The sequence below is a fragment of the Ornithodoros turicata genome, chromosome 5 (assembly GCF_037126465.1).
Source record: "Ornithodoros turicata isolate Travis chromosome 5, ASM3712646v1, whole genome shotgun sequence".
Lineage (NCBI taxonomy): Eukaryota > Metazoa > Arthropoda > Arachnida > Ixodida > Argasidae > Ornithodoros > Ornithodoros turicata.
The window spans coordinates 75254520-75278984 of NC_088205.1; the positions used below are offsets into that span (position 1 = coordinate 75254520).

A 24465-nucleotide genomic window follows, 5' to 3' on the forward strand; every position below is an offset into this window, starting at 1 on the left:
TATTTTTAGGTTCGTTTTCGGAAAGGAAGCCATCAAAGGGGGTGGTGAAGTTTTGCGAACTTCGGGGAAAGTTTGCAGAAGTGAACAAGTCCTTCTCGCGGTTCGTTCTGGACCCTCATTCCACTGTTAGCGAGAAGACAACAAAGTTTAAGGAGGTAAACACACACACACTAGCGTCAGTAACAGTGAGTGTGTACGCATGGATATTTTTTAGACACATCGCAGTTCTGTCAAGTTCAAGGGGCGGATATGCAAATGAACAGCCTGCGTGCTTTTTATGCTTCTTTTTGAGCGTAGGATATGATTAATCAGCATATGCATGGACTTTGCTACGTTGTGGCGTGTGACACCTCAGAGTATGTGACGTATCCGCTTGAGAAACGTATGCGAGTAGCATGTAGCAGTACTCGCACACCGGCCGACTTATGGGGTCTTGAACGATAATGCAGTAGAAAGCTTGCAGGGTGCTACATCTGAGGAAATGGATCGTATGGTATGTGTACGGTGATTGACGTATCGTCTTGTTCATTTTCCTTATTTTCCTTTCGACATGGCTGGTTGGCCCCCATGCTTTTCGCTCATTCATGTGTGACATGACAGCTTGTTCGAACTGTCAAATCACTGCGCTTTCGAAGGTGTTGATGAATAATTAGCGTTTCGACAGCTGTCTTGCAAGAGAGGGCAACTGGATTCATTTATTCTCGTTGTTGGGGCATATAAACTTGACATTTAATTGTGACTTGATTGAATACTTTCCCACAGGATGACAAAGTATAAGCAGTTCCAGAATGAGAGTATGGATTCACCGGGGTTGACATCCGGTGATGTGGAGGCAAATCAGGATAGGACTGAAGAAAACACGATGGAGAACGGTCATAAACTTAACAGTACAGTACTGGATACAGTAGATGACAAAGTTGCTAGGTGAGTTTGGCGAGCTATTTTAGTGTTGCTGCTCTGTTTATTGTCCAGCATTTTTTTCATGCCCACATACGTGCGTGCTTAGAGAGCATATACTTCCGTCCTGAGTAAAAATACTGTGCAGGATACATCCTGATTGGGAGAGGAAAATGAGAGAGAGAGTGAAAATTTGAGTCTGTTTAAGTGTTGCACTACCTCCATTACCTCATTATCAAGAAAATGATTGTGCTTGCACAAAACGGTCTTCTTCTAGTAAAGAAGAAGCAAGCGAGAGGAAAGAAACGGAGTCAGGAGGGAAGAAGGGGTTTGAGAGCATTTTTCCTGCATATGCCAAGCGATGAAACATACATTGGGGGATCGAAAAAATAATAATAAAAGTGCAAGTTAAGTGGACATGTAACAGTATACTGTTAATACCACACTATAATTATTTCCGCTCCATCAAGGAACTAACTAAAATGGCAAAGGAGTATAGCTCTGCAACCCTCTGATGTCTGTCATTCGTTCGAAAATAGTAATGCCCTGTACTACTGCGATTTATTTGCACTGATTTAAGGCTGCTTCTATGTGTCATCTCTTGTAGGGACATCCTGTTACGAAGATTTGTGGAGCACCTCGGCTTCAGGTATACCTGCAGATAATTGTTCTAGTAAAAGTACTCGATACGTTACCTTTATTACCGGTAGAGGAACGGTTTATTAACCTTAAATTTGTCCCGCTAGGCTCTTCAGCTTCATTCTGATTTTGATTGACATCATTATCCTCATCGTAGACTTCTCGACCCCGTCAGAAAATGAAAAGGGATATGACATAGCTGCTCTCTGTTTTGTGTGCTTTTTCGTAGTCGAACTGCTGCTTCGATTGTATGTACAAGGGTAGGTCGCCTACTTTTTACCTTCTTTGCTCCAGATTATAACATATCAATTGTCTCGCGAATGCTATAGATTTTGTTTGCGTAGAGTATCACTTCAAAACGGTATTAATTTTAATGTTATGCAAAACAAACATATTGGTCTCAATATACTGACGACCTCTCTCTCTTGAATCTTTTCAGTCCAGCAGTGTTCTTCAGGCGATGGTACAACGTCGTAGACTTTGTGGTGGTTATTGTTTCGTTCATAACCACCACCATATATGCGTCCATAGAAATGTCGGGATACGTCAAGTGAGTATCTTTTAAGGCAACGCAGTCCACCGCATCCTTATCACGCCCGTGGTCAGGTCGAGGAACAGTTCTGTTGCACGAGACATTCTTGAAAGTGCAATCGAAAATTACTCCAGGGTAGTGCATGTACATGGAACTGAACATACCTGTATACCGTTTTTGCCTAAGAACTCCATATCTAACTTGAAAACACAGCACTAAGGGATTGATGTTTATGCGATGTGTCAGCTCGTAGCAGGAGCAGAAAATGAATGAAATGAATAAATGAATGAAATGAAATGAACTAAGAATTGGTTGGTTGCAGCAATTTATTTACAGTTGAACCTCGTTAATATGACCACGACCGTTTTGAAATATATTTTTTATATATTTGAATATATATATTTGAAATATATATTTTGAATATGAAAGCAATTTGCCATATATTAACGAACAGCACCATAGAACATGCACCAAAGATAGAAGGAAAATCCTATGCATATCACAGTGTTGTGGGTTTATTTGCTGCAAAACAGGAGACAGTTTTGAAGAACAACTTAGATTTTTTAGAGAAGATTGTCCGATGAAAGAGCCCACCTCGTTACACATGCGAGCTGTAGTTCTTCCATTGATACGATTGGTACTGGGCATGTGGCTTTGACATGCATCAGCCAAAATCACAGGGTACTTGTTCCGCTGCTGGCACCCATTATATCAAGAGTAGAATACACTTGTTTGCCCCCTATTCGTGCAAAAAAACTTGGTCGCTGCATGGATAACTGAATTCTTGTATTAACGAGGAAGATATACATGGTACAGTAGCTACATATACTGCTATCATCAAGGTACACAGCACGTGGGCCATATGTGATAAGGATGTAGAAGACCCTCCCTATTGTTTTGATTGTGAGCAATGATATTAATTACCTCGTCATGATCATGCAGGTTGATCGTGATCGGTCGTGTTGTGCGTGTCGTCGGTCTCATTAGAATCTACACAGAAAAGAAGAACCTGACTCATGGCGCACGCCTGGTTGTGTCCGAAAACAAGCGCCGTTACCAGAAGGATGGGTTTGACCTTGACCTTGTTTACGTCACAGGTTTGTCTGCCCTGGCTATCTGCCAGCAAAAGCAGACCTGTAATGTGATTCACTTATTTCACTGCAGACAGAATTATTGCAATGTCTTACCCTTCATCTGGAAAAATGTCCTGGTACAGGAATCCAATTAAGGTACAAACATCGTAGCACCTTTATTCCTTGTTCTTGCATAGGGTTGACACCCTTCATCATGAATAATATTAACTGAGTGAATGAGACAAGAAGGAAAAGCAGGAAGGCAGGGTTGGGCAAGGGGAATTGGAGATGGAATATGGGAGTCTGAAAGGGAAGCTTATCAGGAGGGAAAGTGCTCATTCAGCAGCGTTAAAAAAAATACAGTGTGTGTTCCGTTTGAAGCAGTTCAGGGTTCACTTGCATGAATGTTGAGATTCAGTGGAAACTCAGTGGTGTACTCCGTAGCTTCAGTAGTGCTTCGGGCAAGCGCTACAGTCCTCAACACAGCTCATATGCGTAAAGCACTGTCAAAACTAATGAGGATGCCATGAGGAACCTCCATGACGTTTATGCCGTGGTTTATTCAAGGGGCTCTGGAAATTTTTAGAAACGTCTCTATGAAACATTTTCTGTGGTAAAATGCCGCCAAAATGCTGCCGGTATTGCCTTTCAACCGACAGCCAGCACGAGCGACAAATACTGTAAACGTATTTTTATTCGCAATGTATTAATTTTCGCGAATCACACTTAGGAAGTTATTCGCGAGTACTATTTAATTTCGCGATTCCAGGTCTGCTTCCTTTCGCGGGATCAATCTCAAGCTGTGTTCGCGAGTACAATTTTTCGTGATTTTTTAGCGGTCGCGAAAATTAATACATCGCGAAGAAAAATACGTTTACAGTAAGTGGACGGGTGGCAACCCTATGCTTGCCATGTCCTTTTGTAGCTGCATATCAACACTGTGTTTACTGAACATGACACTGACTTTATGTAGGAAGTGGAGAGGTTCTTCGACACCAAGCATCCTGACCATTACCGCATCTACAACATGTGCAGTAGGCATAATTTCTTTTTTTTAAATCAAATACTGGGTGAAAATTGGATGGTTTTGTAAAAGATTGTTTCTCACACGAGGTGAACGGACATACGACAACACACACTTTCATGGCCGCATCGAACGGGTACTCGTCGACGATCACAACGTCCCTTTGCTCAAGTGAGTCACTTGGAGCTTTTCTTCATGTGTATCACTAAGGTATCGCCCTCTTATCACTAGTATCACTGTAGCGTCTAATGTGATTGGGGGAAACTTTTTTTTTTTTTGTCAGACACCGGAGGTTTAGCTTCCAGAAAGTAAGTTCCAATTGGCTGATGCAAGAATTATTATGTTCTAAATGCTCGATTTTCATGGGGTTCCACATACTTCAAAGCGAATTTTCTAAATACTTTCCACCATTGTTGTACAGGCCAGAGTGGAACACCAGTTTTGGGAGTGCACTTTCTTTCTCCTTCAACTGCCAATTAGAACTTCATTTCTGGATGCCCCTTGCACAACCACTGAACAGCAGTCAGTACTAGTTTGTGTGAAAGAGTGTAAAGCACTAGTTACAGATTATGGGCAATGCATCATGGGATTTAAGGTCATATAGGATAACGAAAAATGTCATTTTGTGTCCAGTATTGTTAAACATGTAACATGACTTCTTTTTCTTTTTTTTTTTTCAGAGATGCTGTAGAATTTGTACGTAGTGCTCAGGAGTTCCTGGCTGACCACCCACAAAATATTGTGGCTGTTCACTGCAAGGGAGGAAAGGGTCGGACAGGAACAATGATCTGTATGCTGCTTGTTGAAAACAAGCTCTTCGAATCTGCAAAGGCTAGCCTAGAGTACTTTGGAAACATTCGAACGGACAAAACTGTTGGGACCAAGTTCCAGGGGGTGGAAACACCAAGTCAGGTGAACTCTTTATGCCTGCTAAAAGCTTCAACGTAGACTATAATTTTGCTTCCGTTCCTTAGAACCGTTATGTCGAGTACTTTGAAGAGGTGAAGGACAAACACCATGGTGATGTGCCAGAAGAGATTCCCTTGAAGGTGTCTGCAATTCGGATTTACAGGCTTACTGGTATGGTGAAGCTCTGTAAAGATTTGTCGACATTTATGAACATTCATTAGTGTTGATGAAGTCTCTAGCAAATTGTAATGTGCTTCCGTAAAGGGTTACAGTGGGAAATTTTGTTGTTGTTTTTAATTTCATCAGGAGTCGGAGCTGGAACAGGAAAAGACTTCTCGTGTGAAGTGTTCCAAGGGCGCACTAGGGTGTTTGAGATGGACTTTGGACGGCAGATGAACTGCCAGGCAAGTATATTGCTATTTGCATCATTCCTGTCAAAACGAGGAAAGCACGCCAACATTTATTTATTTTTTTCGATGAGCCATGTATGTGTGTTTTGTCAGAAAATCGTGATACAGCAAGAACGTTGTCCTCACAGGCAGACTTTCGTGTCCAAGCTGACGTTCTGGAAGTCACGCCCATTAACTTCCCAGTTGTGCAAGGAGATGTGAAGTTCAGGTTCTGGTGTCTAAGTGTGAGTGAAGTGCATCATATAATAAACAACAACCCAGCTAATGCAACATACATACATAGGGTTCTTTGTTTTTGGGTAAAACACGATTTCTCACTATAGTAGGTTTGGTGTCCTTGCTTGTGCTCTCTAACAGGAAAAGTTGCCAGTGAGGGTTAAAGAACCCCTTAGCGGAGAGTTAGTGCAGTGATGTCGTTAAGAGTTGGAGTGTATGTTTATCGTGACTGTCTGTTTTTTAGTCGTCTGTGCCAAGAGGATATGAAGATTGCCCATTCTACTTTTGGTTCCATACAAGCTTCATAAAGGACAACAGGTTTGCACACTTCATTAGAACTTTTTTTGCAAAATATTTTAATGTTGCATGAATTGATCACTGCTCTCTGTACAACTAAATATCAAATACTTATAGGTATGCCTGATCTTTAAATTTATTTGAGTCCACTGGAATTTGAACTTTTACTGTTGTTGTGATTCCCAGAGCATGGCCAAGAGTCGTTACACAAACACGATTTTGCATGAAAACTGCAATCTCATCGTTCTATTATCCGCAGGCTGTTCCTGCAAAGAGACGTCCTCGACAATCCGCACAAGTCCAAGACCTGGAAAGTTTACCACGAAGACTTCGCAGTCGAGCTGCTTTTCACCCCTCAAGCAACGTCATGATTTTCCAGTACAGCTGCATTTCGCATTTGTACCTCCTGATATCGAGAGCCAGTATTTTTTGAATATTTATGTACTTACATTCTTAACATTTGAGCTTTGAGCTCTCCCTGTACTTTATGCTCATTCATATAGTATTCTCATTTTGAGAAAGATATACGTTCAAAGTAACATTCCTATTTTTGTACAGAGAAGTTCTTCTTTGGAGCAGATACTTAATGCAATGTGTCAAAGGCCATCCAAATGTTCATTTATATATACATGTTGTAAGTAATGTTTTTGCATCGTTGAACTGAAAATAAAACTTATTTGAATAAATGTGTTTTCCAGTGCCAGTGTAAGTGCGATGTGTGTTACAGGAGGTATGTTACACCTGTGTGATGTGATTTCTAATGGTACCAAATAATGCAATATGCGAATAATAGTATCAATCCTCTGAATAAAACTGGTAGACAATGCCACCATCGATTTTTTTCTTTTTTTAAAATAAATGATCAGACAAATGCAAATTTAAAACGCTGATGCTCCTGTTTTATTCGTTCACACATTCGTGTGCACATTGCAGTCCTTTTAAATTATTTATCTCGTCCAAAACCGACAGAAAACTGGAAAACTTGGCTGTAGCAGGGTTTCGGGTTTGGTTTCACGAGTAGTTCCAGTTGTTTATTATCCGTGTCATCTGTAAAGTGTTTTTTCTTTCTTTTTAACAAGAATTTGGAATTTCTTTGCAAGAGTAAATGTAGGAAGCAGAGGAAACCAGAACAAACAGTCGCAACGACGAAACAAGAAAAAAAGAAAAAAAAAGTCAGATCCCATGTGACTAAACTAACCAATCGACGCTCGTTCCGCAGACGCGACCTTTCTATTGGTTGCGTTTCGAAACCACAGGTGGGCCGGTGGGCAGGCAGGTCATTAACGGCTTTCGAAGAGCGCAGCGCGTCGCTTGTACGGAATGTGCGTACGTTTTTTCTTACTTTGTTCAAATTAACTACAGGACAGACCTCGGTAAGTTTCTTCTGTTTGTCATTTGCTCTCGTTTCAATAACTTATCGACACGTAGGACGGTAGAGAGTAATAAACCAGTTCGCGGAAGTGTTTGCAAGGACCGCGAAGTTTAACTTTCGGTTGAAGTTGTGTCTGTTTCAGGTGATCGCCATGCGAATCGAAAGCGTAAGTGGTCTCGCTCCTACACTTTATCAGCGTTACGTCAGTCGAATTCGCAAGTATCCCGAATGAGACAAATAGTACAAATACTCTTGGGAAATTTATAATGTTGATTACAGGTGACTCTTCAGAGCTATCTAAGCTTCAGACACGAAACGACAGTTGGTCCATTTTCAAAGGGGCTCAACGTGCTAAGTGAGTTTCCGTTCTTCTTCTGAGTTTGTAATACTCTGCAGTGGCGTAAACACCCTAGTAGCACAAAACGTCGCGGAAACGTCTTTATTTGGTCAAATTAGGGTAGAAGACGATCAGGACGACAACGCGACGTCTAGAAGCCGTAATTTATAGCATGTTTATAAGACGCGCCGATTTAACGTTTATAATACGTCTTCGGCATCTCTGTTGAAGAGATATCCTAAAGGAAGACCTCTCGTAAACGTCTTCCGTTCACGTTTGCAAGAAGTACCGAGTTTCCGTTTATAATACGTCTTCGCCAACTGTGTTCAACACGTATCTTAGACGAGGACGATTTGTGTGCACTGAATAAGTTTGCTTTCGGTGGACCTACTGACCGTCTCAAACCAAAAGCAGTAGGAAACACAGGCGTTGAGTTGACGGTGAGTTAATACTCCCAGAAATTTCCCACTTCAGTGTTGTTTGTGTGCGTATAATTAAAATAAACTTAGACACCTCACCCTCCATTTTGACTCAGAGGCGAGCACGGCTATCGAGTTTACGGCAGTTTCTAGGACGAGCAATGTATAGTATCTGTTTTCCCTTTGCAAGGGAATGGACCACCTCTACGCTCTGGTTCCCCTACGTGTAACGCCGTGGAGGGAGCCTGCTGTTCTTACGGTGGGAGGACCTCTGCTAACGCGGTCCACCTTGGTGAACCGCGTGTTCGATTTTGGCCAAAATGCCACGTGGCAGTGCTGCTTGCAGTTCTGCTTGCAGAAACAGAAAATGGAGCGTGTGGTGACGGTGACTGAGGTTGAAAAATGAGAAAAGAGGCAGATCTCCGGAAAACTGTACCCGGTGGATATCGACAGGGCTGAATTTTCTCACATTCAAATTAGTGTTCTAAAAATTTTTTGAACGTCTTCAAGACGGCCACAAACACGTCTTCAAGACTCGGGAAAGCGTCAACTTATCCGGGGATAGAAGACGTTATGTAGATCAGATTGAAGACGTCTCCTAGATGAAAATGTGGTTGTGGCTAGACCTTTCCTCGACGTTTACAAAACGTTTTGTGCTACTAGGGCATTATCCCACATCAGAACTGAAAAAAAAAAGGAAAGAAAGAAAAACAATTCGAAAGGCGCACTTCGAATTTCTAAACAGTGCGGTTATTGCTAAGTAAAAAAAGAAAAGAAGAAAGTAGCAGAATACCAAGTAACCTCACCGAATTCTCTAATGACATTCTTTTCCTTGCCTGCACTGATGTTAAAAGCAATGCGAAGCTATCTATGTAAATAATTTGTGTCTTTTAGTTGGCTTGAATGGAAGTGGCAAAAGCAACATATTGCATGGTAAGCTCAGGACCGCAAAGAATGATGCCTTTCATTTTAAATTAAATACTGTTCTACAAATCTTTCGTTTCTCCTTTCCAGCTCTCACTGATGTGCTAAATGACGCTTCCATTTCGACGCAACCAAGCGGAAGACGTTATCTGCTCCACAATGGTGAAGCCCGCGCATCCATTACCGTAGTTATCAACAACGAGGATCAACGCATACAAGTGAGACATGCCACCTGCTGTCGGCCATGTCTAAGCCATTATAACCCTGTTATTTCGTGTGTTCATTTTAGGGCTCCAAATTTATCACACTGAAGCGAGAAATCAGCCCGGTGACAAATAAATTTTACATCGAGAAGAAACTGGTGGAGTAAGCGCTGCTCAGTTGCTTGGCTTTGTAATCTCCCTCTTCATTTAGTTGTCATACACAGTTTAAAGGAGTTGTGCTGCCAGTAAAGAATGGTCGCAAAATGCAAAACTTTACCAAACTCTGGAGTATCAGTTCATACTATCTTCCATGTATTGCAACAACAAAAAATGAAGAAAAAAAAAAAGAAGTGGGACACAGCATAGAGATATCAAGTGAGGTCAGTTGAGTTTTCCGAGTGTTGATAATGTACTGACCATATACTACATGTTCATTCACACGCGCAAAAAAAACCCACTAACGTTAAAGCAGGTTTTAGTGCTCAGTGCCTGGATACATGTTCACAACACACAAGCAGAGAGCTGAGACTCATACCGAACTAAGCCCATAACTAAGACCATATTAGTAGGCCTCCGAACTTTCACATTAGGCATTCCCTTTGTAACAAATATTGTTGTTGATGTCGCAACAACTGATTTTATCTTTCCAAAAAATATTGTGGACAGAAAAGAGAAAATTCGTGACCTGCTGAGTACCGTGGGGATGGCTCAAGAAATAAACCACCATATCATTTCACAGGGACAGGTATGCAAGCTCATAATACTTAAATCTATATACAGGGTGTGCTTTTATTATTTTTTCACAAATTATTTATTAAAAAAAAGGTGTGAGAGGAGCGCTGATGCCTGCTAATTATCTAAAATCCATTAATAACTTATTAATTAGATATTTTCTGGGAAATGCAAGATAGCAGAACTGGAGCGAGTCATTATTCAGATCCATATCATCCTTATTAAACACCCTGAGAAGCGAATGTAATTTGATATATAAATTGCCAAAGTTCGCTATGCAAATGAGTGGAAACTAGAACTACGCACTTTTCGAGTGCAGGAACGACGTGGCCTTCACCTTATCTGGGTTGGAGAGTGGTCTGTGTGGCCAACATATTAGTGCCTACTCCTATCAGCTCCACGGCCCTCACGTGGATTGCCTGTTGCTCTTTCTATGCTCGAGTAGTGTGTAGTTCCCGTTTCCGCTCATTTGCATAGCAAAATTTGGCAATTTATATCTCAATTTACGTTCGCTTCTCAGGGTGATAATAACGATGACGGATTTGAATAATGCCTGGCCCAATTCTGACCTCTCACATTTCTCCGAAAGCATCTAATCAGTTAATCAATGAATTTTAGCAAATTAGTCGTCCAGTAGTTGCACACGCTGTCCTACAGGGTATCCGCCTGCACAGATGGCATATCAGCGTTGCTCTCAGCTTTTTTATAAGTAATCCATCGATTGTGTAAAAAAAAAACGATGAAAAACTGCATATACCCGGTGTCTCACAAAGGCCCTCCACCTGAATAATTCGTAAGCAGGTGGCATTATCTAAGAACTTCCTTGAGACATCGGCAAAGAACCGAGCTGCGAGCGGCTCATTTGTATAGACTCGATATTCAAATTTTACTTTGGGCACTTTCAGAACCCCTATTTTATGTTTCGGGGCCTTCAGCGAAACGTATTCCGGGGAAAAAGAAACGCTTCAACACTTAGCGATTTTTCCGAGTAATTAATTGTTCTCGGTCTACGTATTTTTTGTGCGGGGTGGCGTAATAATGCACTCGTTCGTTCATGTATCCGACACTAGATTACTTGTTTGTCTGTTCGGTTCGCATACGGGGCTGCAAGCGCCTATAATCATTGGGATAAAGAGGCAGCATCACACCCACCCAGACAAGGAGACAAGATGGCGAGCAGTAATTAATTAGCGTATACCCGTTCACTGCACAGTTCTTGGCCGATGTCTCAAGGATCTTTCCAAAAAAGAGTTCTTCGATAGCGCCACCTGTTTATGAATTATTCTATGAATTATTCTGCCTGGGGACCACCCGGTAAAATACCCGGTATAAGTATATACAGTCAAACTCCTTTACAACGAAGCTCAGGGGACAGCAAAAAAAGTTCGCAGTAAAGGTATTTTCGTTAAAAAGGATGTCCATTATTGGACCTATAGGCTCCAGCGGGACCGCAAAAAAATTTCGCTGTAGTGGTATTTTCGTTAAAAAGGTGTTCGCTATAAAGGAGTTTGACTGTAATTGATATAAAAAATACTTCCAATTACAGTCAAACTCCTTTACAACGAAACTCAGGGGACAGCAAAAAAAATTTGCAGTAAAGGTATTTTCGTTAAAAAGGATGTCCATTATTGGACCTATAGGGCTCCAGCGGGACCGCAAAAAAAATTTGCGGTAGTGGTATTTTTGTTAAAAAGGTGTTCGCTATAAAGGAGTTTGACTGTATTTGTATTATTTGACTGTAATAATTGCAATTATCAATATAATAATTAGTCATAATTGTAACCAGCCGGGAGAAGAAGAGGAGTAGGTAGGATAGAATAAAGGAGAAGGTTCTGAGACAAGAACTGTTATAATAATAAATATTCTTATAATTAATTTTTATAATTATCGTTACGTAACCATAATAAGTAGTGGATTTTGAAAAGAAGAAAAAAGTGATGCAAAGAAATTGACATTTCCACAGATCTTAAGCATGACCCTGGTAAGCCCAGAAGAGCGCATGCTGCAGCTGAAAACCTTCCTGGGACTGGACAAATTTGAATACGCCATCACGACGGGCAACAGTTGGCTGAATGATGCCATTCACGCCAGAGAAAAGTTGCGGGAAGAGGTTGCACGTCAGACCCGTGCCCTCGAGGCGCAGAGTACGGAACTGGAACAAGTCAAACGGAGAGGAATCTTGGAGCAAAAAGACAGGTACACCTTACAGTATAGGTTAAAATATATATATGTATAGACATTGAAATGAGCGCAGATTAATACTGTATACCTTTTGAATTAATGTGCAAGGTTGCTCAACTTCGTAAAAAAAAAAAAAAAGTCATTTTCTTCCTATTTTGCTGTTTTGGCTGCAAAGCCAGCATGCCCTAGTGAATTATCCACCCCCTCTCAACCCCATCTCCCCTATTATCCCCCTCTCTTTCTTTCCTTGTCACCCCTTACAGGGGGGGGGCTTTGTTGTTCCAGCTTTAGAAATGTGTCAGCAGTGATACATTTTGCTGTTAGAACATAACCGTAATAATGATCCCCCCCTCTAAACTTCATAATAACGGAACTTTCACGATGTCCTCCAAGCTCTCGGTGCGGCAGAGCAGTTTAACGCCCTTCAAGATTCGCTCTCAATATAGTTTGATAATTTCATTCATTCAACTCGCTTCCTGGTGCATTTTTGTAAAACAAAAATTGTCCCATATAGAGGAAAAGATATTAATTTTATTATCTCAATTAACTGTTATTATCCTACTGTATTAACGGACTTTCCTCAGGTGTAAACTCTGGCGTGTTATCTTGATAGACGACGTCAGGAAAGTTCCTATACTATATCTGCCAAAACAAGAAAATTACTTTTCAGGACAATCTCTTGCATTCAATATCGAAGAGAGCAAGCCAAGCTCAAGAAAAAGCTGCAGGAGGTACGTATCTGTCCCGATAGAAGGGTGTTACATTGCATGTGCATGTCCTTTGTTTTCTCTACAGGCGAGAGAAAAGCTACAACGACAGTCTTCAGAGGAGGAGCAAGAGCTGCGGACAATCAGAAACAGGCGTACAGTAAGAGAATATTACGTTTCGGATGTTCTAGTTGCCGGACTGTTAGTTATGTTTGCTAGTTATTGCCATATTTGCATTGCGCTGACACCGCAACACGTGATATCGGTCGCGCAGCGCTATTGCCCGATCCTGTCGTCTGCTCCCGTCTTTCCCCTGACCTCGTTGTGACCCGCATATTGGAATCTAAGACGACCCCCAGTTTTGGAACACTGGATTTTTGAAAAAAAAAAAAAAGGTCGTCTTATATTCGAGAAAATACGGTAACCGCACATGCATTAAACTTCTTGCAGCTACTAGAGCACGAAATTGAATTGGAGGCCGATCGGGAACGGTTGGACCAGGTTCGATGGGAACAGGATATGGAACAAGGAGAAGAGATTGCTCGGCAAATTCAACGTACCAGATGTCGGGGCCAAGAACTGGAGGAAGAAGTTGACAAAATGGAAACAGAGGTAAGTCTATGCAAGTATTTGTCCCCCTTTAGAAATTCTTGCGTGTAATAGTAGTTGTCTTAATAGTAGCAATGATGATGTGTACTATATTCCACTCCATATGTTGCAGATAAACTTAAAAAGCAACCGACTTGTCGAAATGACAAGTAAGGCCCAGGAAATAGATGACGAACTGTTAAAGCTCCAACAGAAGATCGATGGACGAGAACAGACCACTGCAGAGCTTCTAAATGAGTAAGCGGGGTGACTACTTTTATAGGCTGCCAGATATAGGACTTACTGCATTTTATTCCTCGCAAAAATTTAATTGCAAGAACTAAAGCCTCGGAGCAGAAGAAAGGAGCCACGATCGGTGCTCACAGCAGAGCCAACATGAACCCGGAAGAACGCAACACGTTTCTGCGGAACCGTCTGGCCTGGATTCGCGAAACTTGCCATCGTAAACAGAACGAGGTTAGATTGAGCTGCTGTATGGGCTCAGGCTTATCCAAAAGCCTTTTCTTTTTGCGGGCCCTGGACTGGAAAACCTAGAAATTCTTTGGGCTGGCGGGCGGGTAAATCGAAGGACGGCCGGGCTCGGACAGGGCCTCGGCCTAAGAATGGGGCCTGTGCGGTGCTCTAGTGTGTTAAAAGAGCATGGAAAGAGATTTACGTATGAACTAGGACTAGAACAATGCTCGGCAGGTAATAAAGAGCGCTGGTAATAAAGAGTTATTGACGTGACCACATGTCACGAGTAGCATGGGAGAGATATTTTGCTTCCATTGCGTGCATTTTCGTAAACTACTTCTCTCAGGAAATTCGCACTTCTCAAAGGAAATATTTGTGTGTGACGGTTCCTGAAGGTAGTATATATTCAATCATGCACTAAAAGAATATGTTCTGTGCTCCTTTAAGTGACTAGTATACCAGTAATGTGGAAGTCTCCTAATGGAGCTGCCGTAAAATGCCATTCAGTGTTTATTTTTGTATTTGTTTTGTAGCTTGATGATCACACACGAGCCATATCACAAGCACAGGAAGAGTTAGCTAGAGCACAGCAGGAGCTGACAGTGAGTATAATTTTAAAATTGGCTGTGACACTTGGCCCGAAGTTGGACCAATGGTCATTGAAATTAACGATGATAACTGGATGGTGATTGGCTACTGCTACGTGCACATCACACAGCTATGTCCTCTTCTTTTTTATATGTCCCTGTTCATGTTTTTTTTTTTGTTCCTTAACAGAGAGGCAAAGCTGAACAGGAGCATCTTAACCGGTTCATTTACCAGTTTCACCAAGAGGTCATGGATTTAAAAAAGCAGAAAAGGAAGACCATCGAGGACATCACGTAAGGTTCACACATTAATTTGCATGCATGTTTCTGAACCTGTCATTGAAAAGGAAGCTGTAAAATGCTGGTGAAACAGGTTTAAAAATCAACGATGAAAAATGAAAGTCACTGAAAAGGTTAGCCAGCTGTAGGGATCGAACCCACATGGTTTACAAACTCGTGCATCTGTTTAACATGTATATAGTCGTAGATCCTAGAAATGGCTATATGTACTGGTGTTTCATTTTTAATGGGTAATTCATTTACGCATACAAATAGTAGATTAAAATAAATTACATTAAACTAGTAATTTGTTTCTCAAAAATTGTCATTTTAATTTAATATTTTAAATTTGTAATTTTTAAAATCCAGCACACTTAATACATATAGTGTAATTTTGCTACCTGCATGTTCTCAAATATAAAATACATAACCCTGCAGGGACCTCGAAAGGCAAAGAGCCGTTAAAAGCCAGGTCGAACGCAACAGCCAAGTGCACGTCCGTGAAGCATGCAGCAAACTAGCAAGGGTCATGGGAAAGGTACTTCTATAAGTCTATACCTGCATAGAGTTTCAGGTGTCTGACTTTGGTCTTTGTTAATCACGGTTGTAAGTAATCTTTCTTGCCATTGTTAAGGGTGCATGCCAGGGCTGGCAAGGAATAGAGAAAGTAGTGAGGGATCTAAGGACCACTCACGGGGATGACCATCCTCTGGTGAAGTCTTATCATGGGCCTCTGGTAAAGTATCTGGAAGTAGACGAAAATTATGAAGTCCCTGTCAATGTGGTGATGGGATCCAGGTAAGACCATGGCACTTGATAGATAATTAGAATTTGTTGTTATATCACATTTTCAGAGCAGAGTTATTGTTATGCAGAGGCTCTTGTGAGAAATATATATGGTAATTATTTTGCCAGGATGTTCAAGTTGATAGTGGACACAGATACAGCGGCCACAGGTTTGTTAAAGATCTTCAACCAGAAGAAGATGCCTGGCTGGGTGGAATTTTGTGCTCTGAACCGACACATGAAGCCTCCAGAAGAACTTGACGTTCCAGAACAGTTGACCCAGGTATGCGTAAGCATATGCAGGGTGACTGTGCAATGCAATATGTGCTAAATGTCCACGAGAGGCTGTTACAGGGACACAGTCTTAGTCACAGACTGAGTCACAGTCACGAAGGCAGTCAAAGCAATCAATCATTACATATAAAATTTATTGCACAGCATACGACATTCATAGTCGTAGCTTCAATTACGTGGCTATAGAAAACTGCGAACAAGCTTTTAAGAAAAAAGGGGGGCTTCCTGAATTGCAGAGGTCTGCGAGGGTTTTTTGGTCATGGAAGTTACTTTGGCAACTTTTAATTTAATGGAATTAATTAAATTTGCTGTATTATACATTAGCTTAAATAATTTATCCCTTACCATTATGCCAAAAAATGTTACACAAATTTTCTTAAATATCAGCCACATTAACAACTGGAAAATTTTGCAGGAAAACAGTAACATATCTTTAGCACTAAATTGGCTAGTATGTTGGTTGGCGGCACGAAAACGAGACACTCGGACAGACACAACTTATTTATGTATATCATATATTCATCCATATACATATTCATATCCATCCATTTATCCGCCGTATATTTATCTCGCAGGACCTCATTCCACTGACTTCATGCGTCCGATCCGCTGCCATAGCGCGCGATTTTGCAGAATCACTTCTGGTCCGTAAATTCCTTTGTCGAACCATGCAGCTGGCAGCGCACGCGAGAAAAATCCTCCGAGGGGCTACGTTGATCACCCCAGAGGGTTAGTGTGTTGTGTCTCTGCTACTTTCATCAGTATGTCGTTGATTAATTAATTAATAACGCTGACTTACGGTAAATGGTGTTGCTCATCCAGGTGACAGATTGGACCCGAGAGGAGCAATGACCGGCGGATTTATTGACACCACGAAGCTGGGAACGAGTCTTTTCAGGACTTACAAAGAAGTCTCAGATGCGTACAGTGCCCTCGTTAGTGAGGGGAATGCACTAGATCAAAGGATAAAAGATATCCTTTATGATAATGCTTTACAGCTAGGATCATTCGAACTAAATTATATGTATGTTCTTTGAAACTTACCTCGAGTTCTGAACCTTGACAGCAATGCAAAGGGAACCTATTGTGTTGTTCATAATTTAAGCATGAAGGAAACGGCAATTACGCTTCCTCGTCTCTCTTTCTCAAGCGACACAGCAGCACGACCTCTCATTGGTCCCTGCGAAAGACTTCCTGCGGTAATTGGATGTACTGTCCACACCACCATGTCTCGTTGCTTGAGAGGAGGGAAAACGCAAATTGCTGTTTTCTTCACACATAAATCATGAAAAATGCAACTAATGAATCCTGTTCCTTTTACATTGCTATCAAGGTAATGACATCTCTCATACCACAATGAGAAAGTGTTGCATTTTAATACCTTTTTAAAGGAGCAGTCCAAGATGAAAAAAAAAATCTCTTTTGGACCATGTTAGGATGTTCGACCACTGTATTGCATTTTCACACAACCGGCAGCAGACATTTGATTTTGGCACCTGCCAAGTCATGTGACGTGCCACAGGAACACATGTCAAGGTGTGACAAAGCACGTGCATCCACTCCTATAATGATCGAAAGGTGGCGTGAGCCGGATGTTTTTTTATAGCCATTCAACGAAGTAACAGCGTTTTTCAACTACCTGGAGTACCCTTTCCATGCTCCTGTAAGACCAGAACAACTCAGACCTGAAAGTTAATATGGTAGATGCCCGAATTTCATTCATTTGCCTTTATACTCACGGCCATGAAGGTTTTTGATTTGATTTGATTTGACTTTACTGGCGCTAGGATGGCCATGAAGGTTACTGACTAAACAAGATTTACACTAAATGTCAAAGTTGGCCCAAGATGGATCATAGCTATTGATGGCGATGACCTTTACAGTTTTGCTTAGCTTTTCATCAGCAGTTGCATCTCACTTCATCCTTAGCACTATTTTTCACATCTCCGAGCTCTACAAGAAGAAGTGGACAGAAGGATCGAGCGTATCAACAGGAAGCTGGAACACCACATGTTAGTAACGTGTCTATATAACCATTGTAAGATTGCGTGCCATTTTTTTAAATGAAATGCTCGTTACTTATGTAACTTTTTCAGAAATTCTGTGGCAGACAACAAGCACAAAATAGCTGCTTTTGAAAGAGAAATTGCTACGTTTCAAGAGCTCGTCGACGGAAAAGTGAGCGCTGTCTTCCAATCGTTAACCAATACATTCATGTATTATTATATCTACTCTTCAGCGTGAAGCCGTGAAGGTGCTTCAGGACGAGGTGCAGCTGCTGAGGAGAGAAGAGGTCCTCATGGTCGACGAACAGCATAACCCTCCACAAGCGGGACTCAGCGAACAAGAGTTGGAAGAATTGGGAGAGCTGGAACATCGGATACGAGACATGAGGAGGCGTTTCAGGGAGGAGAATAAACTTCTTCAGGAAGTGAGCAGAAGTGTTTACGCACTACTTGAGAAATGTGTTTCCGAGCGTTTCTGTTTTAAACCACATTGTTCTTTCATTTCTCGTGAGCAGCTTAAAGCCGCACGCTCTTCGAAGGCGCTCGAGAAAAGATACCACAGCAGGACCTTGGAGGAGCTGAATCAGGTATTGGAAGCATGCATGCTTGTCACATTCAAAATGACTATGGAAAGAAGGGGGAAAAAATATATATAATTGTTTATGTGCTTCCCCCAGGAAATAGAGGAGCTGAAAGAATCGCATGATCTGAAACAGGCTGAGATTGAAGAGTCAGCACGTCACTTTAGCATGATGAAAAGGAAAAGGAGAATCTCCAATGTTGGTTAGTTTCGTCCTAACAACCGATTCTAGAGACACATAAGAGATACATCTGTAGTTTGTACAGCACTTTGCTGGGCTTCTGATATATCGCTGCACCTACATGAAATGATCTTTGATTTAATTGCACAGATCAGCCGCGTCCAGTGTCAGAAAAACTAAAGGATCTCAAAGAGGAGTTGCATCTTTTGCTCGAACTCGAGCAGCGAAAAAAAGCTGAGCGATCGGAAAGTCAGGCTGAGCAAGATGCTTGCCGGCAATTGATGGCTTCACTGGAAGAACAGGTAAAATTTGGAACCTGAATAAAACAAGTTGGTACATAACACACCTTTCATATGATTCACAACATGGCTTTTTATATGCCCAAGCCAATTTATAGTGATGATGACCGATTGATGATTAACCAGATATCATTTGGTTCTTCCAGTCAAATGCAACAGACATGTAAGAAAACATTTGCTATACATGCATAACAGGGTGTAATGCTTACACATTAATGTAATTTGTTGCATGTTTGTCTTGTTTATTGCCATACGGAAGTGTGCTACAACGTTTTCCGTGCAGTATGACATGATGCCAGGCACGTACGTGGAGTAACATGTCATGATGTTTTAGCATTCGTGTGCTTCAAGACAAATAATGTTTGTGAAATTTGTGTGAAACAAAGCTTTCCATCAGTCAGGGATGCTAGTAGCATGAAGCCATCGTACAAATTGCCTTCATTTCAGATTGCTCATTATCAACGCTTGATCAACAAATGCGGTGCACCTTCTAGCTTCTACAGCGAATACGACAAGATGGAAACAAGCAGGGCAAGTTCTGATTCTGTGTAATTGTACGATACCTCCCAGCAAACCTAACCATTAAAATCCTAGGGACGTCCTCACAAGGTCAGGACATCCATAGGATATCTAGGGGATGTCGTACAATGACATTTGCATTTTGGGCTATAGAGCCTTGTTCCTTGGGGTTAAACCCAGTGAAACCTGTTTCTGCCCTCTGATTTGCAGCGTCGTGACTTATGGTAACACCCGAAAAAATAAAAATAAAAAAGCAAAAGTGCAAATTCAACCATCCAATAGGGAGCTGGAAAGCACTAAGCACTGCACATTCAACACAGCTTCTTGGCGACCAGTGTCTGAAACGCCGGAAGCGTTCCTTTTTTTTAATTTTCCACCAAAAATCTGCTTTTTATTTCCACCCTATACTGTGTCCAATGTTAGAGCTCCTGAAACAAAAACCCAAAGGGTTTAACTATATACCCTCGTCCGCATATTACTGGAAGTTGGCACCCACAGATTTGCATTGTGAGGGTCGAGGGCATATCTCGCACACCATCAGGACATGATGGGCAAAAATGTTATATGTAATATAAGCTTCACATTTCCAAGATATCTTGTACGAGCATGCACATTTTTTTGCAGGTGCGGCAGATACAGAAGGAGCTAAGAGCTCAGCTTGAGCGTTACACACATCTCAATCTTCGGGTTATGCGTGACTACGATCGTAAAGTGCGCGCAAGAGATGATGCCGCCCGCAGATTAGCCGACCTGGACACAAGTGAACAGGTGAGAGGCCATATATATGTGTTCTCGGGGTGTTGGCTCTTCTAGACACGAAAGGAATTGTAACATCTTTGCTCTTCAATTAGAATGGACCATAACTTGCTAATCCCAGTGCCTACATTGGGAAGCATCTTTCTGTGGTATATGCCCAGAGAACCATCAACGTCCCAAGGAAATCCAAGTTTAATCCTAACGTCCAGATCCATGATGGATGTCCATTTGACGTTCTATGGATATCCAAAAATATTCATAAATGTCGTACATTCATCCAGGGGTGACGTTGCAAGCGGGACGTCCCCTGGATGTCCTGTAGATATATATTTCGAACGTGTTGTGACACTGACAATGAGGCTAACAGGTTTAAGGTGTGGTGCATTCTGGTTGCAACTAATATTAACTACATGCCTAAAATTACATAACGTATGGCTAAATGACAGAGATTACATTTTGTTCCCCATAGCCCATAAAGAATGCACGAGACAGCCTGCAAGAAAACAGGGTCGAAGCTGTTACACTGAACATCAAGCAAGTGTGTGCCTACTTTGAGCAGATCTTCAAGCGCTTTGTCCCACAAGGTCGCGCAAAAGCTGTCATCTCAGTGGACCACACTAGTCAAGTAAGTGCTAATTATAGTACATACATATATGTCATACATATATGTTGTGGAATTTTTTTTCTGTTGTTGCAATGACTGGCCGTTTCGATACATGGCAAATGCTTAGCTGCAAGGAAAAGTTGAAGTTGGATATTTTATGTGCCTTTTCACTCCGTAACTTTAGCTCTGCAGAACCTGATGAGTCATTCGTGCATATAACAGGATGCAACACTAATTATTTTAGTTGAGATGAAGGAAAGTTATTTCATACACTTGAAGAGCTGATATGGCTATGAAAGAAGATGAAGATTAACACAAAATTTTGCAGCAAGTTGACTGTGGGGTGGGGGTGGGGGGGTTTGGGACCAGGAACTTTCTAAAGGGGGCCAGGCTCTCTCCAGGAAGTCTTCTCAGCTGACACTCAAGATGAAAGCTTTGAGGGATATCCTAAGAATTGCGTGTCTCATGCAAGGGGACGTGAAAATTCCGTAAAAATTTGTCTCATAATGTTACAACATGCAATTCCTGACACCCTGTCCGACCTCGGTGTATGAAACGGGGGGGGGGGGGGGGGGGGGGGGGGGGGGGGGGGGGGGGGGGGACTTGGCCCCCTCCGGCAGATTGAAAACTCTTCGCCTGTGTCTGCAATCACGCTGTAGGCAACATTGGGTCTTGAACAGGAGGACATGAAGGGCAGGGAAAAAACATTGTTGGATAGCAAATCTGAATGCCTTAGTTTGCCATTTAACAGTTTAATTAACAGTTTATTACATATGATGCATGAATATACCTACAGGAGGAAGGACAGACACAAGTGGACAGAATGGTGAGACTGGAACTCAAGGTGAGTTCTCTGAAGGAATTATACCCTGCGAACAGCCCATTCCAATTAACTATATCATTATAGGCATCGTTCCTCGAACACGGAGAGTTCATGGACATGCGGCATCTCTCTGGTGGACAGAAATCAGTTGTGCAACTCTGCTACACACTAGCTTTGCAGAAGGCAGACATGTCACCATTTTTCTTGTTTGACGAAGTCGATGCCGCATTGAGTGGGAGGCACTGTGCAACATTGGCTGGTTGGTGCACGTTCTTTTTTGTGCAATGTCGTCCCACATAATGAATCTTCTGAATTGAATGAATGAATGAATCTTCCATTGCAGAAATTGTTAAAGAGGCGAGTGAAACGGCACAATTCATCTGCGCAACGTTCAAACCCGAGCTCGTAAATGTGGCCGAAAATGTGTTCTACGTGTACAACAAGCATGGCGTAAGTTTCTAGAAGAGCTATGTTTCCGCGTTCCAGGCTCTTGTCGTGTATGAAAATAGGTCATATTATTTTATGCGTCAGTTTGTTTTTTATGCAGCTTTTGTTTTATGCTAAGTTGGAGATAACTACATGTAGACGAGATACAATATATCTATTAGTATAACAATTTGCTAGTCAGGGCACGAAACAAATCCAAGCACTTTTCCTGCATGACGTTGCTTGCCTTTGTCTTGTAAAAGTTTGCACTTTTCATTTGAGGACAGCACTAGAAGTGCACTACTTGCACTTCCTCAATAAGTTTTTCAATGTGTCAAGTGGTAGCAATCATGGATTGCTTCGAACAATAAAAGTAACCTGGAGTCTGGTCATTTTTCTACCATTTATTCAAAAAAAAAAATTATTCTGTCTATTTTCGCAGTCCTGTCATGACCCAGTTTGACGAAATTTACCGTCTCTTAAATGTAATAAAATTATTATGTCTTTAGTGTATCTTCTTACAGTTGTTTCCTCCATGTTCCAACAGCAGTTTCCTTACATGTTTATGTACACGCCCATGAAAGCTAAAGTAGAGTTTATTTAAACATGCACCTTGAAGCAGCAACGAGGACACAGACAATCGGACAGGAGTACCGAAATTAGTACTCCTGTTGAATTGTCTGTCCATGTCCTTGTTGCTACTTCAAGATGAGTGTACGTTGCCACCTACCCCACTTCCCGAGCTTACTGAAGCGTTCTCCTAAAACTTATTTTATAATATTGTAGCAGATTTACTATATTGCAAAATTCTTGAAGCACTTTGGTACATGTCACAGAGTGCAGTTGTCGAAAAAATGTTGCACTAGTTTTTGTTTTTTCTTTTTCTTTCTTGGCTGTAATGTAATGGTACCTGCTCTTTCTCCAGGCCACACACCTAAGAAAACTCACACACGAAGAAGCCATGTCCTTCATCACGGCAAGTTCGCGGTAAGCGCCGGTGTCCGAAGCAGCGGTGGGGAACGTTGTGCAATTGAGTGCGCGCCGTACGAGAGGACATTTTTTTCCGCAGCCGCCAGATGCACATTGCGTCAGGGTTAGCAGCTCTTTCGCCACCACGAGATTTGCAAGAAGCGCTCGAGCAGGACAGTCAGCTGACGACGTCTATAAGGACACGCCAAAGTCTGTCGTCTTCGGGATTGGAAGATGACGATGCGTCACCTGCTAGGACACCACAGAGGCAGACGAGCTAATGGTATTTTTTTATCAATTTCTATATGTGCAGGTTTGAAATATGGGGCACGCGGTAACTGGGGTTGTCACAAAAACAGAAAAAAAGTTGTGTACAGCGAATGTTCTTTTAGTCTTTTGTTCGTGATTGGAGCAATACGTTTTCTAAACTACTTGTGGTCCTTTTCATTAATGTGTATGCATTTGTACTTAACGATACATTGTCAATATATTTAGCTGATGCAAATGGCTCACAGAACTGCACTGTCATCAATATTAAATTATGTACAAATCAATTTGTTCGTTGTTATTCTCTGTTAAATCTTTGACAGCAAATTGGAGAACCTATAGTTAATACTATTATTTTATTTTTAGGAAAAACATTTCCAGCTTCCAGGCTACCAAGGCAGGACACTTGGGTTTCCTGTGCTTATTTGTTGTTATATTGGTGTACGTTACATTCACTGACTGACGTGGTTGCATCACCTGACTCATAACCTAATTTAGTTTTATTTGCCACAGTGACACCTCCCAATATATTGAACTACGGACTTATTTATTTTTATTGACTAATTTATCTATTTATTTATTACTTATTTATTTATTAGCAACTAAAACCTTACTTGGAGCTGAGTCATCTAGTCTTGCTAATATACTAGCTACTAGCCTCCATTAAACTTGTCACTTGTCTTTGCATTTACACAGTTCAGTCACATATTATTTGTGTGACAAAGGGTACACATTCCTAACATGACAAATTTATTTATTGATGCGTTCACTAGTCATTTTCTGCAGAAATATGTATTTACAAGGATTTATGACAATGCTGTTAACAGCAGAAAAAGTGTATAATAAATTGTATTTTTTTCTATTGCATTCGTGTTTACTGTCTTAATGTCCCTGTTGACAAATAAAATGCAGATTCACTCAGTTGAGCATCAAGTGCCTGCTTTTCTCTCAGCAGAGTGCTGCAGGAAAGCACAACTAGCTAGCAAAATTGTCAAGAATGACCACAAAAGTGTACTTGTGTTACCTGAAAATTACGTTGTCAGTGTGGATCACCGGTTTGCCCCCTTTAGCTCAGTAATGCAGTTCTTTTGGAAAGTAGTACAAAATGAGCAGCGTCTAAAGTTTGTATATTAAGTTCTGCCACCTGTATGAAAG

At 41.4% G+C, this 24465-nt stretch overlaps 2 protein-coding genes across 4 annotated transcripts; both read left to right on the forward strand.

Moving 5' to 3' along the window:
* The first annotated feature begins 8 nt into the window (after positions 1–8).
* LOC135394817 (phosphatidylinositol 3,4,5-trisphosphate 3-phosphatase TPTE2-like) lies at positions 9–6698 on the forward strand. 2 transcript variants are annotated; one of them, XM_064625826.1, is made up of 15 exons: positions 9–155; positions 763–924; positions 1505–1546; positions 1644–1796; positions 1976–2086; positions 3011–3165; positions 3233–3297; positions 4115–4175; positions 4255–4336; positions 4846–5077; positions 5140–5245; positions 5381–5482; positions 5617–5708; positions 5945–6018; positions 6257–6698. In XM_064625826.1, exons 2-15 carry the CDS (start codon positions 764–766, stop codon positions 6366–6368), a joined length of 1548 nt encoding a protein of 515 aa, XP_064481896.1. In that variant the 5' UTR covers positions 9–155; position 763; the 3' UTR covers positions 6369–6698. The 2 variants fall into 2 exon arrangements, with proteins under 2 accessions (XP_064481896.1, XP_064481897.1); XM_064625827.1 differs by lacking the exon at positions 9–155 and adding an exon at positions 206–493.
* Positions 6699–6783: 85 nt separating this feature from the next.
* Positions 6784–24231, forward strand: LOC135394814 (uncharacterized). Of its 2 annotated transcripts, none has more exons than XM_064625820.1 (35): positions 6784–7370; positions 7497–7535; positions 7649–7724; positions 9020–9058; positions 9140–9267; positions 9339–9415; positions 9919–9997; positions 11948–12180; positions 12836–12896; positions 12961–13032; positions 13323–13484; positions 13594–13718; positions 13799–13937; positions 14468–14536; positions 14712–14815; positions 15239–15338; positions 15435–15598; positions 15716–15869; positions 16456–16609; positions 16703–16852; positions 17823–17892; positions 17977–18058; positions 18120–18311; positions 18402–18473; positions 18564–18669; positions 18798–18949; positions 19394–19477; positions 20090–20233; positions 20691–20846; positions 21622–21669; positions 21733–21907; positions 21992–22098; positions 23000–23061; positions 23144–23326; positions 23677–24231. In XM_064625820.1, the coding sequence occupies exons 2-34, from the start codon at positions 7521–7523 to the stop codon at positions 23322–23324; spliced, it is 3732 nt and encodes a 1243-aa protein (XP_064481890.1). In that variant the 5' UTR covers positions 6784–7370; positions 7497–7520; the 3' UTR covers positions 23325–23326; positions 23677–24231. The 2 variants fall into 2 exon arrangements, with proteins under 2 accessions (XP_064481890.1, XP_064481889.1); XM_064625819.1 differs by having other exon boundaries at positions 7512–7535.
* Positions 24232–24465: the final 234 nt, after the last annotated feature.

Bases quoted from the DNA above. Each gene is read 5' to 3' on its own strand.
- LOC135394817 (XM_064625826.1), top strand. From the start codon at position 764: ATGACAAAGTATAAGCAGTTCCAGAATGAGAGTATGGATTCACCGGGG. The intron at 925-1,504 runs GTGAGTTTGGCG...CATCTCTTGTAG, and splicing joins GTAGATGACAAAGTTGCTAG to GGACATCCTGTTACGAAGAT. The intron at 1,547-1,643 runs GTATACCTGCAG...TTGTCCCGCTAG, and splicing joins GTGGAGCACCTCGGCTTCAG to GCTCTTCAGCTTCATTCTGA.
- LOC135394814 (XM_064625820.1), top strand. The intron at 13,485-13,593 runs GTAAGTCTATGC...CATATGTTGCAG, and splicing joins TTGACAAAATGGAAACAGAG to ATAAACTTAAAAAGCAACCG. The intron at 15,599-15,715 runs GTAAGACCATGG...TTATTTTGCCAG, and splicing joins AATGTGGTGATGGGATCCAG to GATGTTCAAGTTGATAGTGG.